Raw genomic sequence first — 14,999 nt, 5'->3', positions numbered from 1 at the left:
CCTCCAGTAGTTGTAATGTTTGACCTAATAACTCCCTCTATAAAACAGTGGAGACACAGATCTGTTCATTCAGCAAATACCAGAAGAGTTCAACTTCTCTGCAAGTTGCATACATGAAAGCCATGTTCGAGAAAATGAGCATAGAGAGGGACAGATTTAGAGAAGATATTATTTAACACTAGCTGGGATACCCGGCGTTGCCCGGTTTGAAGACTGGACCCGAAAAGTAAAATTGCAGCCTTTGTTTACACTGTCCTCGCCTATTACCCCATTCCTTTGATCCTGAAAAGGGCCCAGTTTGCTAACATGCATGCACACAATGGCGTAACTACCATGGGTGCAAAGGGTGCGGCTGCTATGGTGCCCGAGCTGCCTCTGTGACCTGCCACTCTTCCTGCACCCATTCACACACACACACACACAAAAGGTGGGCTGGTCCAGTCAGGGCCGCTGAGGGGGGCCCGGGTGCCAGCGGTGTTGATTTGGTGCCGGCCCGCCACCTGATTACAGCAGACATGGAGAGATAGCGCCGCCGTTCACAAGGCAATCCGAACTTGCATACTGGCAGCAATCAACAGTGGCGGCTCCTGATTAGTTGCCGGTCTGCAAGTGCCAATTGGCTCACGAGATTCAATGGCGCCGGCACTGTCTGTGCATGTCTGCCAGTACGCCAGCTGTAATTAGCTGGCAGACCGACATCAAATCCACACCTGCTGGCTGCTGATGGCACACAGGGGGAGGGGAGAGGCCCTGGAGGGACCCATGGAAGTGACTTGCTGGAGGGGCGTAATGTGTAAGGGACTTTACTGTGTGGCATGATGTTATGAGGGACATTACTGTGTGGCTATAATGTGTAAGGGGCATTACTATTGTGTGAAATAATCTGTAAAGGGCATTACTGTGTGGTATAATGTGTAAGGGACATTACTGTGTAGCATAATGTATAACGGGCACTACTACTGCGTGGCATAATGTGTATAAGGGGTACTACTGTGTGGAATAACATGAATGGGCTCTGTGAGGGGGCAAAAATATGTGTTTTTACTAGGGATGTGCAGGCTCGGATAGGTTCGAGTTTGCACGTGGAGTTCGGATTTTTCCCTCCAAAAAAACGGAACTCAGAAAGAGGCAAAACGTCATCTTGCACGGACGAACATCATCATTCCTGGACTTTTGTCGAGGAATGATGATGTTCGTCCATGCAAGATGACGTTTTGCCTCTTTCTGAGTTCCATTTTTTTGGAGGGAAAAATCCGAACTCCACGTGCAAACTCGAACATATCCGAGCCTGCACATCCCTAGTTTTTACCTCTGTGGGGCCCTTTCTAAGATCCTGCTATGTGGCTACCAAGGTTCTAGTTACGCCCTTGCATGCAAACACAGAGGGCTGACTAATATATATGGTCACTTCGGTTTTAATATGAGCTTCACAGTATCAATAATTAAAATGAAAAGTGCGCAATTCAAGAGAGGTGATAATGCTGCTAGGCATGCATAAATGGGGCGTTCATCCAACACTTAAAAAAATTAAACTATAAATAAAAGAAAATTTATGAAAAGCCCTGGCACACCCCTTTCTTAAAACATGTTCACTTCACCAATATGTATAATAATGTCCAATAGGTGTATATACTTCCACCAAATAAGTAAAAGAAGTAATCACACTTTATAATGGCCACAGAATGAAGCAATCCATTCTGGTCATTTCTCCAAATTGGTAAATCATTCCACAATGCATCACAAAATATATGAGGTAGCAATTCACTGTTCTCTTCTACTATTCTCCTGGAGATATATGCAGGGCTGCCATCAGAAATGGTGGGGCCCGGTACTGACAAATTAGGTAGGGCCCCCCGGGGTATGGGGCAGATGTGGGCGGAGCTGTGGATGAAGCTACTTTGGGGGTGAGAGACAGAGAAGGCTGGGCCTATTGGGGGCACAGATTAATCATTTGTAAGTTCTGTTATATTACTTGCTGTGCTGACATTTTTATTTGCATGTTCTTAATTTAATATATCTAAGCACAAGATGGTGTGTATGTATATATATATATATATATATATATATATACACACACACACATACACATATATATAACATACACAAACAAAAGCCTCTGGTGCTTAGCTATATTAAATTAAAAGCATGCAAGTGTCTGCACAGCAAGTGATATAACAGCACTTACCCACATGTATGTGTGTGATTATATATATATTATATATATATATAAACATATATATATATATATATATATATATATACACACACATACACACAGTGTATATATACTGTGTGTGTGTGTGTGTGTGTGTGTGTGTGTGTGTGTGTGTGTATGTATGTATATATATATATATATATATATATATTATATATATACACACACACTGTATATATATATATATATATATATATATACACACACTCTGTATATATACTGTGTATATATATATATATATATATATATATATATATATATATATATACTGTATATAATACATACATTAGGCACTCCCTCCCTACAAAAGAGCCCAAACTTACCTGGACACTTACCTGGACAGCCAGCGCAGAGTGATGTGAGGTACCGCGTGTCACCTGTGGAATACACTGGCAGCTGCCAGAGAAGAGAAGAGAAGAAGAGCCTCGGTGGCATTTAATACATGGAGCAGGTCGCAAGCCAATCACAGCTCGCTGAACGGCAGCCGGCCAATCAGCAGCGGCCGCTGCTGATTGGCTGGATGCTGTTCCACGAGCTGTGATTGGCTCGCGGAACTGCAGCCAATCAGCAGCGGCCGCTGCTGATTGGCTGACTGCCGTTCCGCGAGCTGCTGTGATTGGCTTGCTGCCAGCTCCATGTATTAAATGCCATCAAGTCTCTTTAGTTCTATGGCTGCCCCCGGTGCCTTCCAGCAGTGATGTGCGGTAGCGCACATCACTGCATTTCACACCTCCGCTACCCGGGCCCCCTCTCTCTCCGGGCCCGGTACTGGAGTCCCCACAGTCCCCCCCTGATGGCGGCCCTGGATATATGTACTCTTCTCTCGTATAAAACAACACCATAGAATCTATGGCATAGATAGAGGAAATACAAGAAGACAAAACAAGTAGTAGTGCAGAGATCTTTTGTAAATTAAAAGATTTAACAGTGCACTTTCAATATACCAGGGTGGATTGCTTCATTCTGTGGCAATTATAAAGGGTGATTACTCCTTTGACTTCTTTGCTGAAAGGATGTGCACCTATTGGACATTATTATATACATTGGTGAAGTGAACTTGGCTTAAGAAAGGGGTGTGCCATGGCTTTGTAGAAATTTATTTTATTTATAGTTTAATATTATAATATTATGAACTTGCATGAGTCAAAGTTTGCTCAGCCTGTGAGATATATACATTCAAATGTTATAACCAGTACCATTTCCCTGCATTGGTTATAAGGCACAAAGGCCCTGATTCATACCCACTCGCAAGCGGCTGTCCGCTCGCAAGTGGGTCGATGGTCTGCACTGAGCATGCGCACGACGGAGGGAGCTCCGTCGTGAGCATGCGCCAGACGCGACGAGCGAAGGAAAGTCCTTCGCTCGTTGTGTCTGATCAAAGGGGGCGTGCTGTCGATGTTGATTGACAGCACGCCCCCTTTGGTGGGCGTGCCGGGGGCGTGCCTCCCTGACGGGGGCGTTCCCAAGGGAACGCCTCCCGTCAGAAGCCGGCCCGCTGACATCACTAGTGATGTCAGTGGGAGTGATTTTGGCTCTGATAGAGCCAAAATCACTCCGGGCCTTGCAGTTGAAAACCTCAACCGCAGGCTCCGGCTCGCAGTTTCGATGATCGCGATGGTCACGACCATCGCGGCCATCAAACTGCACGCTCGTATAGGCTGTGGGTGGTGACCCACAGCTATTCGAGCGTCCAGGGGGACGCTCCATAGTTATGGAGGACGGCCCTCATTCAGAGCGTGCGCTCTGCTCAGAGCGTACGGCTCTGAATGAGGGCCAATGATCCCTATGGCTACATGCATTTTTATATAAGGTTTCTTTTGGACACTTATATGGAACCCCTTGTAAAACACAATACATGAGCTAGCCTTGAGAAGAATCAATGTGTTTTCATCAACAGATAGATCTTACTAACTGATTTGGGGCTAGTTTACATTTGGATGTAAAGCCGGGTACACACGGCAGATGGGACGACATATCATCCATATCGGGCAGTGTGTATCAGTTATGTCGCTGACAATGTGCGCTCCCGCATGCAGCATGGCCCCCACTGTCATTCCGTCACTGCAGGCATCTCCAAGTGTGTACGCACTTGCCGACGAAATCATGCTGGGTACACATCGTTAAGTGTGTACACAGCTTAAGTTAATTTCATGGCTAACCTCTCAAAAGTAGCAGTACACGCCCACTTTAACACGCGCTCATAGGTGTTTGCTTTAACAGACTCCCTGAAATGCTTTTTCAAAAGTAGGCATATCTGAACTACACCACCCGGCCAAATTTGGTGGAGCCAGGTCCAAAACTCTGGCCGTGCATAAAGTACAAACAGACAGTCACGCTTTCTCACTTATTATATAGATATAGTTTAGTGCTAGGAGGTAATTAGAAAATGAGTTAAAAGTAATTTGAAGATTGTTTATATGTAAAAGATTAAGTAAAAAAGGAAAACACAGCTTATACTGTATCTTGCCATACTACTGTGAATAATAATAATAAAATAATAAAGTAATATTTTACCAACTCTGCAGAACTTTCTGGTGAGATACCCAGGGGATTCGCACCTGCACTGATGGCGTCTTCAATATCTACATTCAGCTGCTCTAGCTTCATCATGAGGCAGGTCATGGATTTTGACCATTGTGACCTTTCCTCCTTTGAAAAAAAACAGAGAAATAGGTGTTAGCTGGGCTAGCCGACTGCCACCACTGAGCTATGGTTCAATAGATTGCTTCTCAGGAACCAGCAATGTGCCCAGGTGGTTACAAAAAACGTTTTTGGGCTGTAAACTGTAAAACTTTTCATGCGATTTACCAACAACTGAGGGGAAGCAGTCGGGAAGCCGAATGATGTAATCCCGACTGTCTAATCCCGACAAGGCACTAATGACAGGCGTCGAAATCCCGATGCCTGTCATTAGACCTACGCCGGGAGCCCGACATCCGGCTTACCGATCGAAGGTCAGCCGCGCGGTGTTTAGTTTAGGGGCTCCCGGGGGGGATTTAGGATTAGGCACCCCCTCTGGAAGGTTAGGTTAAAGCACCCCCTGGGGGGGGAGGTTAGGGTTAGGCACCCCCCTGGGGGACAGGTTTAGGCTGCGGGGAAGGCGGGGTTAGGTTTATGCACTCAATACTTACCCCTAGCAGCAAAGAAAAAGGAAAATTCTAGGCAAACAAGATATGTGGTTTTGTCCTTTCCTGCCCTTATAACTAGTGAGAAATAACCATCCAATTGTACAAACAACTAAAACAGAATGTGCATCTTTGTTGCAAGCAAATACAAAATGTGCTTTCGGCATAGCTCCTTCTTATGCTTTAACCAGGCAAAACTGATTACATGAAGATGCTGTTTATTATTAGTCTACAATGAAGATGTATACATATTTTATGTACAGAAAGCTTTATGTGTTTTTGGTCTGACCACTACTGTCCATTTCTGGTGATCCTGCTCAGTCACAGCCATTCACTGGAACTGTAACATCAGCTCTAATTACTTATTACACATGTAGATACACCAGTCCTAGAAACTTCTCAAAAAATATTTTAAATAAATGTCATAGAATGCTTTCCTAATAAGCGTAAGCCAGGGAGTACTGCTCCACTGGGACTGCTCCATGTGCTCTATCTCTTGATGTACACTACTCTGCTTTCGGGCAAATATATGCATGCATTTGTGTCTGTGCACTAGGACCTGTGCCGCTGCAGCGTTGAGGGGATAAGGGATAATAGAGGAATAGTGGCAGGGGCAGGAGAAGATGATGGGTGCTAGGGACGGAAGAAGGTGAAGGGGGCATAGGAAGCTGATAGGGGCTGGGGACAGAGGAAAGTGATGGGGACTGGGGGCAGGGGAAGGTGATGGGGGCTGGGGGTAGAAGGTGACATGGGCTGGGCACAGAGGAAGGTGATTGGGCTGGGGACAGAGGAAGATGAAGGGGCAGAGGAAGGTGATGGGGGCTGGGGGTAGATGGTGACATGGGCTGGGGATAGAGGAAGGTGATGGGGGCTGGGGATAGAGAAAGATGAAGGGGCAGAGGAAGGTGATGGGGCTGGGGGTAGAAGGTGACATGGGCTGGGGACAGAGGAAGATGAAGGGGGCTGGGGGTAGATGGTGACATGGGCTGGGGATAGAGGAAGATGAAGGGGCAGAGGAAGGTGATGGGGGCTGGGGGTAGAAGGTGACATGGGCTGGGGACAGAGGAAGGTGATGGGGGCTGGGGACAGAGGAAGATGAAGGGGCAGAGGAAAGTGATGGGGGCTGTGGGTAGAAGGTGACATGGGCTGGGGATGGAGAAAGGTGAAGGGGCAGAGGAAGGTGATGGGGCTGGGGGTAGAAGGTGACATGGGCTGGGGACAGAGGAAGGTGATGGGGGATGGGGACAGAGGAAGATGAAGGGGCAGAGGAAGGTGATGGGGGCTGGGGGTAGAAGGTGACATGGGCTGGGGATGGAGAAAGGTGAAGGGGAAGAGGAAGGTGATGGGGTGACATGGGCTGGGGATGGAGAAAGGTGAAGGGGCAGAGGAAGGTGATGGGGGCTGGGGGTAGATGGTGACATGGGCTGGGGATAGAGGAAGATGAAGGGGCAGAGGAAGGTGATGGGGGCTGGGGGTAGAAGGTGACATGGGCTGGGGACAGAGGAAGGTGATGGGGGCTGGGGACAGAGGAAGATGAAGGGGCAGAGGAAGGTAATGGGGGCTGGGGGTAGAAGGTGACATGGGCTGGGGATGGAGAAAGGTGAAGGGACAGAGGAAGGTGATGGGGGCTGGGGGTAGATGGTGACATGGGCTGGGGATAGAGGAAGGTGATGGGGGATGGGGACAGAGGAAGATGAAGGGGCAGAGGAAGGTGATGGGGGCTGGGGGTAGAAGGTGACATGGGCTGGGGATGGAGAAAGGTGAAGGGGCAGAGGAAGGTGATGGGGTGACATGGGCTGGGGATGGAGAAAGGTGAAGGGGCAGAGGAAGGTGATGGGGGCTGGGGGTAGATGGTGACATGGGCTGGGGATAGAGGAAGATGAAGGGGCAGAGGAAGGTGATGGGGGCTAGGGGTAGAACGTGACATGGGCTGGGGACAGAGGAAGGTGATGGGGGCTGGGGACAGAGAAAGGTGAAGGGGCAGAGGAAGGTAATGGGGGCTGGGGGTAGAAGGTGACATGGGCTGGGGATGGAGAAGGTGAAGGGGCAGAGGAAGGTGATGGGGGCTGGGGGTAGATGGTGACATGGGCTGGGGATAGAGGAAGATGAAGGGGCAGAGGAAGGTGATGGGGGCTGGGGGTTGAAGGTGACATGGGCTGGGGACAGAGGAAGGTAATGGGGCTGGGGACAGAGGAAGATGAAGGGGCAGGGGAAGGTGATGGGGGCTGGGGGTAGATGGTGACATGGGCTGGGGATAGAGTAAGGTGATGGGGGCTGGGGATAGAGGAAGATGAAGGGGCAGAGGAAGGTGATGGGGCTGGGGGTAGAAGGCGACATGGGCTGGGGATGGAGAAAGGTGAAGGGGCAGAGGAAGATTATGGGGGCTAGGGACGGAGTGTGTAGCATTGTCAAATAAATGTTTGTGTTCTGTTAGTATAGACCCTGTTTTACCACCCCTATAATTTAGACACTTGCAAGAAATTAAAAGGTACCTGTTAATGTTATGAGATGTCGGTTTGCCATCTAAAGTCTTCTCGATAACTCACAGGATTAAAGTACTAGGATTATAGCAATGAATAGAGTTGTTTGTAAAAATAAATAAATAAATAGTTTGGAGATATAATAATCAGAAGTTTCCAGAATGCACAAAATGTACACTGGGTGTAACATCTGATTTATATCAAATAAATGGTGTAAAACGATTATTTATATAGTTGCAGCATACTTCATAGTGCTTTACAGTTGTTATGGGTTTACTGTACATAACACAAAAAAACACCCATTTACTATTTTACTTTAAATGAACCATTCAACTGAAAAGCTACATTATTCTCTCAAAATGATATGAAATAAAATGTGTGCCAGCATTCCAATGCTCCTGGGTGTGCCTGAAGACAAAATATATTTAGAATTTCTCCATAAAAATGTCTTATTGTCTTCAATACTACTATTCAGCTGAAACTACTGCAATAAGCAGTGGGTCTGTCTGATTTAGATGACTGAATTGCAGAATGTGATTAGCCCTGTGACTCCCAACACATCTTGACCTAACATGCTGAAATGAAATAAAATGAAAAGTCATCTTAGTAAAGAAGTTCATGTTGAAAACTGAGGTCAGAAAGTTACTTGTTCACTGAGTCCATGAAAAAATGTAATTGGGCTAGTAGCAGAGTCACAGATACATAAGGGTTATGAGAAACTTTCTAAGATATCGCTTCAGTCAGCGAAACAATCTAAGCATGAAAGAAACACTGTTTTCTTCCATCTCCATTCATGTGTATAACACTCAGCAGTTTCCTATTTACATTTTAGGTTTGTCTGTATTACTTTTACTATGTGTTCTTCTGTGGGATCTTTATGCATTGTTGGACAATGTCAAATATTTTGCAGTTATTTAGGAAAATGAATTAGCTGTGTATGCATAAGTACATACATAGGCTCTAGTTCATTAATAATGTTGTCTGAATCAAACACATAGATGTACAAGCATGTACAGTATAAACATGAGACAACTCACTATATACAAGGAGAGGAGATGGTGGTTTGGTTGTCTGTTTTCCCCAATTCATTTTATAAACATGACTATTTAAAACTGAATAATAATGAATGTTTGATATTTTGGACTAGTGTATCCTGTGTATGGACTATGTATTATACAATCTGCTGCTGGGTCCGTCTAGAGAGCAAACCATTGAGAGCTGGACTGAGTCCCTGCTCCCTTCTCAGCTCTCACTGGTTGTCTGATGCCTGGACACAGCCTCTCTTCTCCCCCACTACTGTATGGATGTATAGGACTGTTCCCTCCTGTCAGCGCCCGGAGTCGGTGTTTATGAGGGAGAGGTAATAAAGATTAGAAAGAGATGGGAGGGAGAAATAGGGCAATGAGGGGGACAGAGAAAGAGCGAGAGAGAGAGAGAGAGGCAGGAGGGTAGAAAGGGAAAGAAATGAGACAGACGGAGGAGGTGGAACAGAAATTAAAAAGAGACGGAGAGGGAGGGCAGAGATGAGAGAGAGCGAGAGAAGGAGAGAAGGAATAGAAATAAGAGAGAGGGGGACAGAAATGAGAGAGATAGGGCAGAGATGAAAGAGAGACAGACGGAGACAGAGAAATGAGAGAGAAAGGTAGATGGGCTAGAGGGTACTGAGATGAGAGAAAGACAGGCTCGGGGAGTGGTGGTCAGAGAGTAAAGATAGACACAGAGGGTGGGTGGACAGGGATGAGAGAGAGTGACAGATGGGGAGAGGGGACAGGAGGGCCAGAGATGAATGTGTGATGGTTAGGAGCAGGGAGGGCAAAGATGGGAAGGTTGGGAAAAATAGAGGAACGCTCTGAACCAGCAAATGATTGGTCCAAAATAATTGTATAACATAAGCTTGAATATATCGGTGATTTGTAAGCTAATTTTTTACCACATATACTTTACCATACTGTGTACGTGTGTGTATATACATATATATATTCCATAGACAAAAAACCTTACGGTTTCACATGTCCCATTAGGCTTCTTAGACATGATCTGAAATTTCACAAAATCTATTGAATTTCTGCCACTCAAACTTAAAAAAGCAATGAAGTTCCGATTATTAAGGCTTAATGGACATGTTTCTTGTGCAATACAGATATGGTATGCCATCACACCCTGTGGTTAACTGCAGATTCAGCACTCTCGCAGAGTGCTGAATCTGCAGTATGTGTATTGCTGTCACTCACAAAATGGTGGAGCTGCTAATTCACAGAATTGTGTGCTCATTGGAATACACACATGCAGTCTCTGCAACTGAGGTCTGAGCAAAAGACAGAGCTGCACAGATGGGACAAGAGTGCTGTGGATGGGGGGAGGAGACATATGCACCAGACGCTGTTTAATCTAAGTACTATATCATAACAAGGGTACGTAAATCAGCTGAATTGCTGTTAGCACTGACATGTAGATCAAGCGCTGTTAATTTTAAATAGCACTACAGCATAACAAGAATAGATATTAGCAGTTAAATAGTAGTGTATTTATGTTTGGGAAACACATCGGAGTTGTAAAAATATGCCCAAGGCCAGATGTGCACCAAGCGCTGATTAAACAGTGGTATATCACAGTGAAAGTAGATAAATCAGTTAAATTACTGCTAGCATATATACTGCATATTAGGTGCTGCTGACATGTGCACAGCATGTTGTGTTAACATATGCACCAAACGCTGTTTGCTCTAAGCAGTACTATATCATAACAAGGGTAGGTAAATCAGTTGGATTACTGTTAGCATGCATACTACAGAGTGCACTGACATGTAGATCGAGCGTTATTTATTCTGAATAGCGCTACAGCATAACGAGAATAGGTTGAGCAATTAAATAGTAGTGTTTTTATATTTGGGAGACACACATCGGAGTAGTGAAAACTACTCCCATCGCCGACGTACGTTTCACTTTTACAAGTTTTCTCAAGTGTATATGTTAACAGTACCGTCAGTTTGGAACACTTATTTTGAGCTGATATACTGCTCAGTGTTTGAAATTATCCAATACAGCCATTTAGCTTCTGTGTATCTAAATTTTCATGGATAATTGTTGGTCTCATGAATTAATAAACAGTGCTTGATTCACATGTTAATTTAGTCTGTAGCACTGCCTGACAGGAATACGAATCCTGTGTGGAGATATAACTCAGTGTCCTTGACTACTCAACCATTAAGATTATTTATATCTGAATCTTCAAGGGTTTTGTCAGTTAAATAATTAATTCTAATGGTTTATTTCATGATTAAACTGACACTTCTTGGACTAAGAGGGATTTAAGACCTGAGCTGACGGAATGTCCTGGAGTTTTGAACAATTAATACAGCCCTCAAATCGATTTCCATTTAAACTATACAGCTATTAAGCACATATACCCTGAATGAAACACAACGTCTGGATTGTATTACATTTAACTATATAAATATAATATATTTATCGATCTATTATTATTTTTATTACTATATTAATTACCTTGGAATCAATGTGCAATGCACATAGATCTTCTGAGCTCATGCAATTGCGGGCTGAATTGTTGAGATTCAGATTGGGTTTCACTACAGTCACACAATTGCACACTGAGCTTTGCTTATTCAGTATACCTTACCAGGCAATTATATTCAAGAGAAATATTACCACCAATTGTTGCACTATTTAATTTCATATAGACACCAATATTTTCAGAAGGTGCAATTAACTATCCAGCATTGTGTTACGTGCATTTAATGTTACAACTCAACTGGACATTAGAGGACAAAAACCATAAGCACACCACTATCAAGAAATTTTATTATAACACTGTATGAAGGGTGAATATATATACTGTTGTGTCCTTACCGACATTCCAGAAACTCTGAGTGATTTACATTATTAAGAGACCACGGGCAAAATTTACTAAGCAGCGTTTTGACGGCGCTTAGTAAACCCCAGCGGTTTGGTGGCGGGTTCTATTCATTTCTAAACTCTGGGGGTTTGGTGGCGGTTTTGCAGCGGTTTCTGAATGACAGCCTTGTTATATTCTATTCTAAAATGTGTTTTGTTGGCAGTTTTGCAGCAGTTTTGGTCTTTGTACATCTGCAGATAGCAAAACCGCCGCCAAACCGCAGTCAAAACACATTTTAGAATAGAATAGAACAGGGCTGTCATTTAGAAACCAACGCAAAACCGCCACCAAACCCCTGGGGTTTAGAACAGAACAGAAACCGCCACCAAACTCCCGGGGTTTAGAACAGAATGGAAACAGCCACTTAGTGAATTTTGCCCCACGAGTACCATTCCAGTACATGATCCTTTAGTTAATAGTGACATCTAGTGGCCAAGGATATGTTCTTACCAATTTCATCTGTGGTTACTGGAATTGCAACATTGTTTAGCAATTAGAGATTTGTTACTTAATAGACGTTTTTTGGATTCTAAGTATCATAATTCACTTTCTGGCAACATTACTAAACACCAGCTGAATTATTTGATTTTTCTTTTCATCAGGACATCAGTTTAATTGTAAAGCATTACTACAACTAAGAATGAGGATGAGTTATCAATTGATTTAATTAACAATATTGATTGGGACACAAGATGCCATCATTTATTTAATGTTTTTATTATTCTTAATATAGAACACCTTCTTTATATTTTACATTAGGAGTTTATGTATATTTTAGCATAATGAATAAAAGTAAAATATTAAATTAATTCTTAGTGTGCCAACAAAAGAGGACATTTCTTTTTCTTCTTGTGTTGTGACAGTAATTCTATATTGTCCTCGGCAGCACCCCCATTACTCTTACAAATAATAACATTTGCAAATTGTTAAGTTGGGGTATTTCTGATATCTGACCAATACATACCTACTAGTGCAAAAGTTTTCCCACATACCCTTCCCTTTTATACTTAAGCTCAACCAGCACTGGGCTCTGAGCTGGTCCTGGTTCTGGAAACGCAGGGTAAAAAAATGTGTAGGTTCCCCCTGTATTAACCAGCACCAGCACCTGACTTTTTCTAGTGGGAAGTAATGCCACAGCCAGGGGAGACCATTCACCGGGTCCAGCAGCTGAAGCATCACCCCTGACCGCTAGTCAGCCCAGGCCAGGGATCCCTGGGGTGTTGGATAGTGTGGTGCATTTGTTGACAGTAAAAATATTGTCTTTTGCTGTGGAATTGCAGGACCCAGCAAGCCTCCCCTGCATGATGGTACTTGGAGAACCACAAGTACCAGCATGCAGGGCATTATGGGCCTGCTGGTACCTGTAGTTCCATAGCAAAATAAATATTAAAATAAACACAAAACACGCACAACATTGAAAGTAAAATGTTATTAAAACATACATGCACACACACATGAGTCTGCAAAGCCCGATGCTGGTTGTTAATTTTTTTTCTTTTTTTTGGGGGGGGGGGGGGGGCACGCCATTTATTTTTTTCATTTTACCACTTTAATTTGTTTTAAACACAGCAGAACAGATGGATCTCTTTGATCCCGTCCGTGCATCTCCCAGATCCGTGCATGCTGCATCTGTCTGCCACCACCGCCGGGTCCCGCAGCCCTCACCGCTGCCGCTAACACCTGCTGCCCCCACCCTGGTTCCGTCTGCAGCTAACGACCGCTTCTTTCCCCTGGGTCCCTCTGCCGCTGCCACCCACAATGGCCAGCCATCTTGGTGCACCCAAGTGAAGCAGCAGTGAGTACACTTGCTGAAGGCACCTACTGAGGCTGCACAACAAGTTGAAGCTTCCCATCTCTATAATGGCGCAATTGTGAGGTAATAGTTTAAAAACTGTAACTTTCTCAATTACCTAAAGCAAAAGCACCTACCCTGGAACAATAGCTACCTTATAAAACAAACCCCCGAGTCTAAATTCGCCCTGTACCCTGACTTATACCTTCCCAAAAATCTCCCATAGAGAACAGCAGAAAAGTGGTCCTAATTGAGAGTGTCAGAAAAAACTGACAGTTGGAACTTTAGATTACTCCCATGTCCTCATTTTTTTTAAGCCCTGAAATTTGGCATGCAGCACCGAGAGACATTTTTACCCATTCATGCCAAATTTCAGCTCAGTACCTCCAATAGCTTTTGAGGAGTAGCCCCTTAAACACCATGCTCCGACCCCCCCCCCCCCCTCCTCCGGAATTCTCTATGGAGAATATCGTTTTTTTTTTATCCAGCCTTAATATAAGGGCAAGACTGTGCCCTTATAATTAGGATGTTTTTTGTATAGCACATTTGTCACTAGATTTCAGAATTTGTATGTGTCACTAAAATGCACCCTATTGTATATTGGATATTTATTACCTAAATGTTCTATATGAGTTCAACTCTAGAATGCTCACTGCTTTGTAAAACGGTCAGTAGAATGCTGACCACATTGTATACTGGTCTGTAAAATGATCACTCTATTTTATATCTGTCAGGAGAATATTTCTCCTTTGTAAATTGGTCACTATATTGTTCTCTCACAACAAAGCAAATAGAAGCACCTTAGATGGTTTATATTTATTATCATTTGGATGGTGAACAATTAGCAATATTAGGGATATATTTAATAAAGTGAGAGATTTTAGAAACTGAGATATTGCAGGGGCGGATTGGCTGTTATATTCAGCGGGATAAATCCCGGTGGGCCGATTGGTCTGTGGGGCCGCTTGTAATCTGTGGCCCCACCCCCTGAATCACGTCACAGCCTGTCCTTGCTTTATGTTTGAATGACAGGCAGCCTTTCGGCTGCCTGTTACATCTAGTGAAGCAGCCCGCCTCTCTCATGCTCCTCCTCTCATGCCAGGCACCACGGAGGAGGAACAGGTCTGCGGCTGGCGGTGGCGCAAGTAAGTCATAGAGGAGGGTGGGGGGATGCCATACCTGCCAGCCAGCCCGCCTGCCCGCCCGCCCGATTGTCTCCTCTCCACTCTTTCCCCTCCCCAGGCTGTGAAGTTAAACTGTAACTTCACAGCCTCGGAAGGGGACAGAGTGAAGAGGAAACAATCGGGACTGGCTGCCTGGGAGACTCAGGCAGGGTAAGCCAGGAGTGGAGTCAAACAGGGCTGGGGGATTCTTTTTTTTGCTCCCAGCCCATCCTGCTGCTCCCAGCCCAGCAGTGGCCTGCGTTCTCCATCACTGCATTGCGGGCTGCTGCTGCTGCGAGCAGGTGAGCCAAC

The 14,999-nt window shown here is 44.6% G+C and overlaps 1 protein-coding gene across 2 annotated transcripts in view; it reads right to left on the bottom strand.

Annotated features, from left to right (window-relative positions):
- STARD13 (StAR related lipid transfer domain containing 13) overlaps nt 1-14,999 on the bottom strand; it is a 382,223-nt gene that overhangs the window by 317,983 nt on the left and 49,241 nt on the right. Inside the window, exon 2 of one of the 2 annotated variants that reach the window (XM_088460227.1) lies at nt 4,730-4,864. The exons of the other annotated variant lie outside the window; for it this stretch is intronic. Coding sequence (XP_088316353.1) covers nt 4,730-4,864 — 135 coding nt within the window. The remainder of the gene's footprint in view (nt 1-4,729; nt 4,865-14,999) is intronic. 2 annotated transcript variants of the gene reach the window in all.

This window comes from Taudactylus pleione, unplaced genomic scaffold (genome assembly GCF_031769625.1).
Source record: "Taudactylus pleione unplaced genomic scaffold, aTauple2 ptg000043l, whole genome shotgun sequence".
Classification (NCBI taxonomy): domain Eukaryota; kingdom Metazoa; phylum Chordata; class Amphibia; order Anura; family Myobatrachidae; genus Taudactylus; species Taudactylus pleione.
Note: the sequence above shows the minus strand (reverse complement) of the source record. Positions and strands in the feature narration are given on the sequence as shown.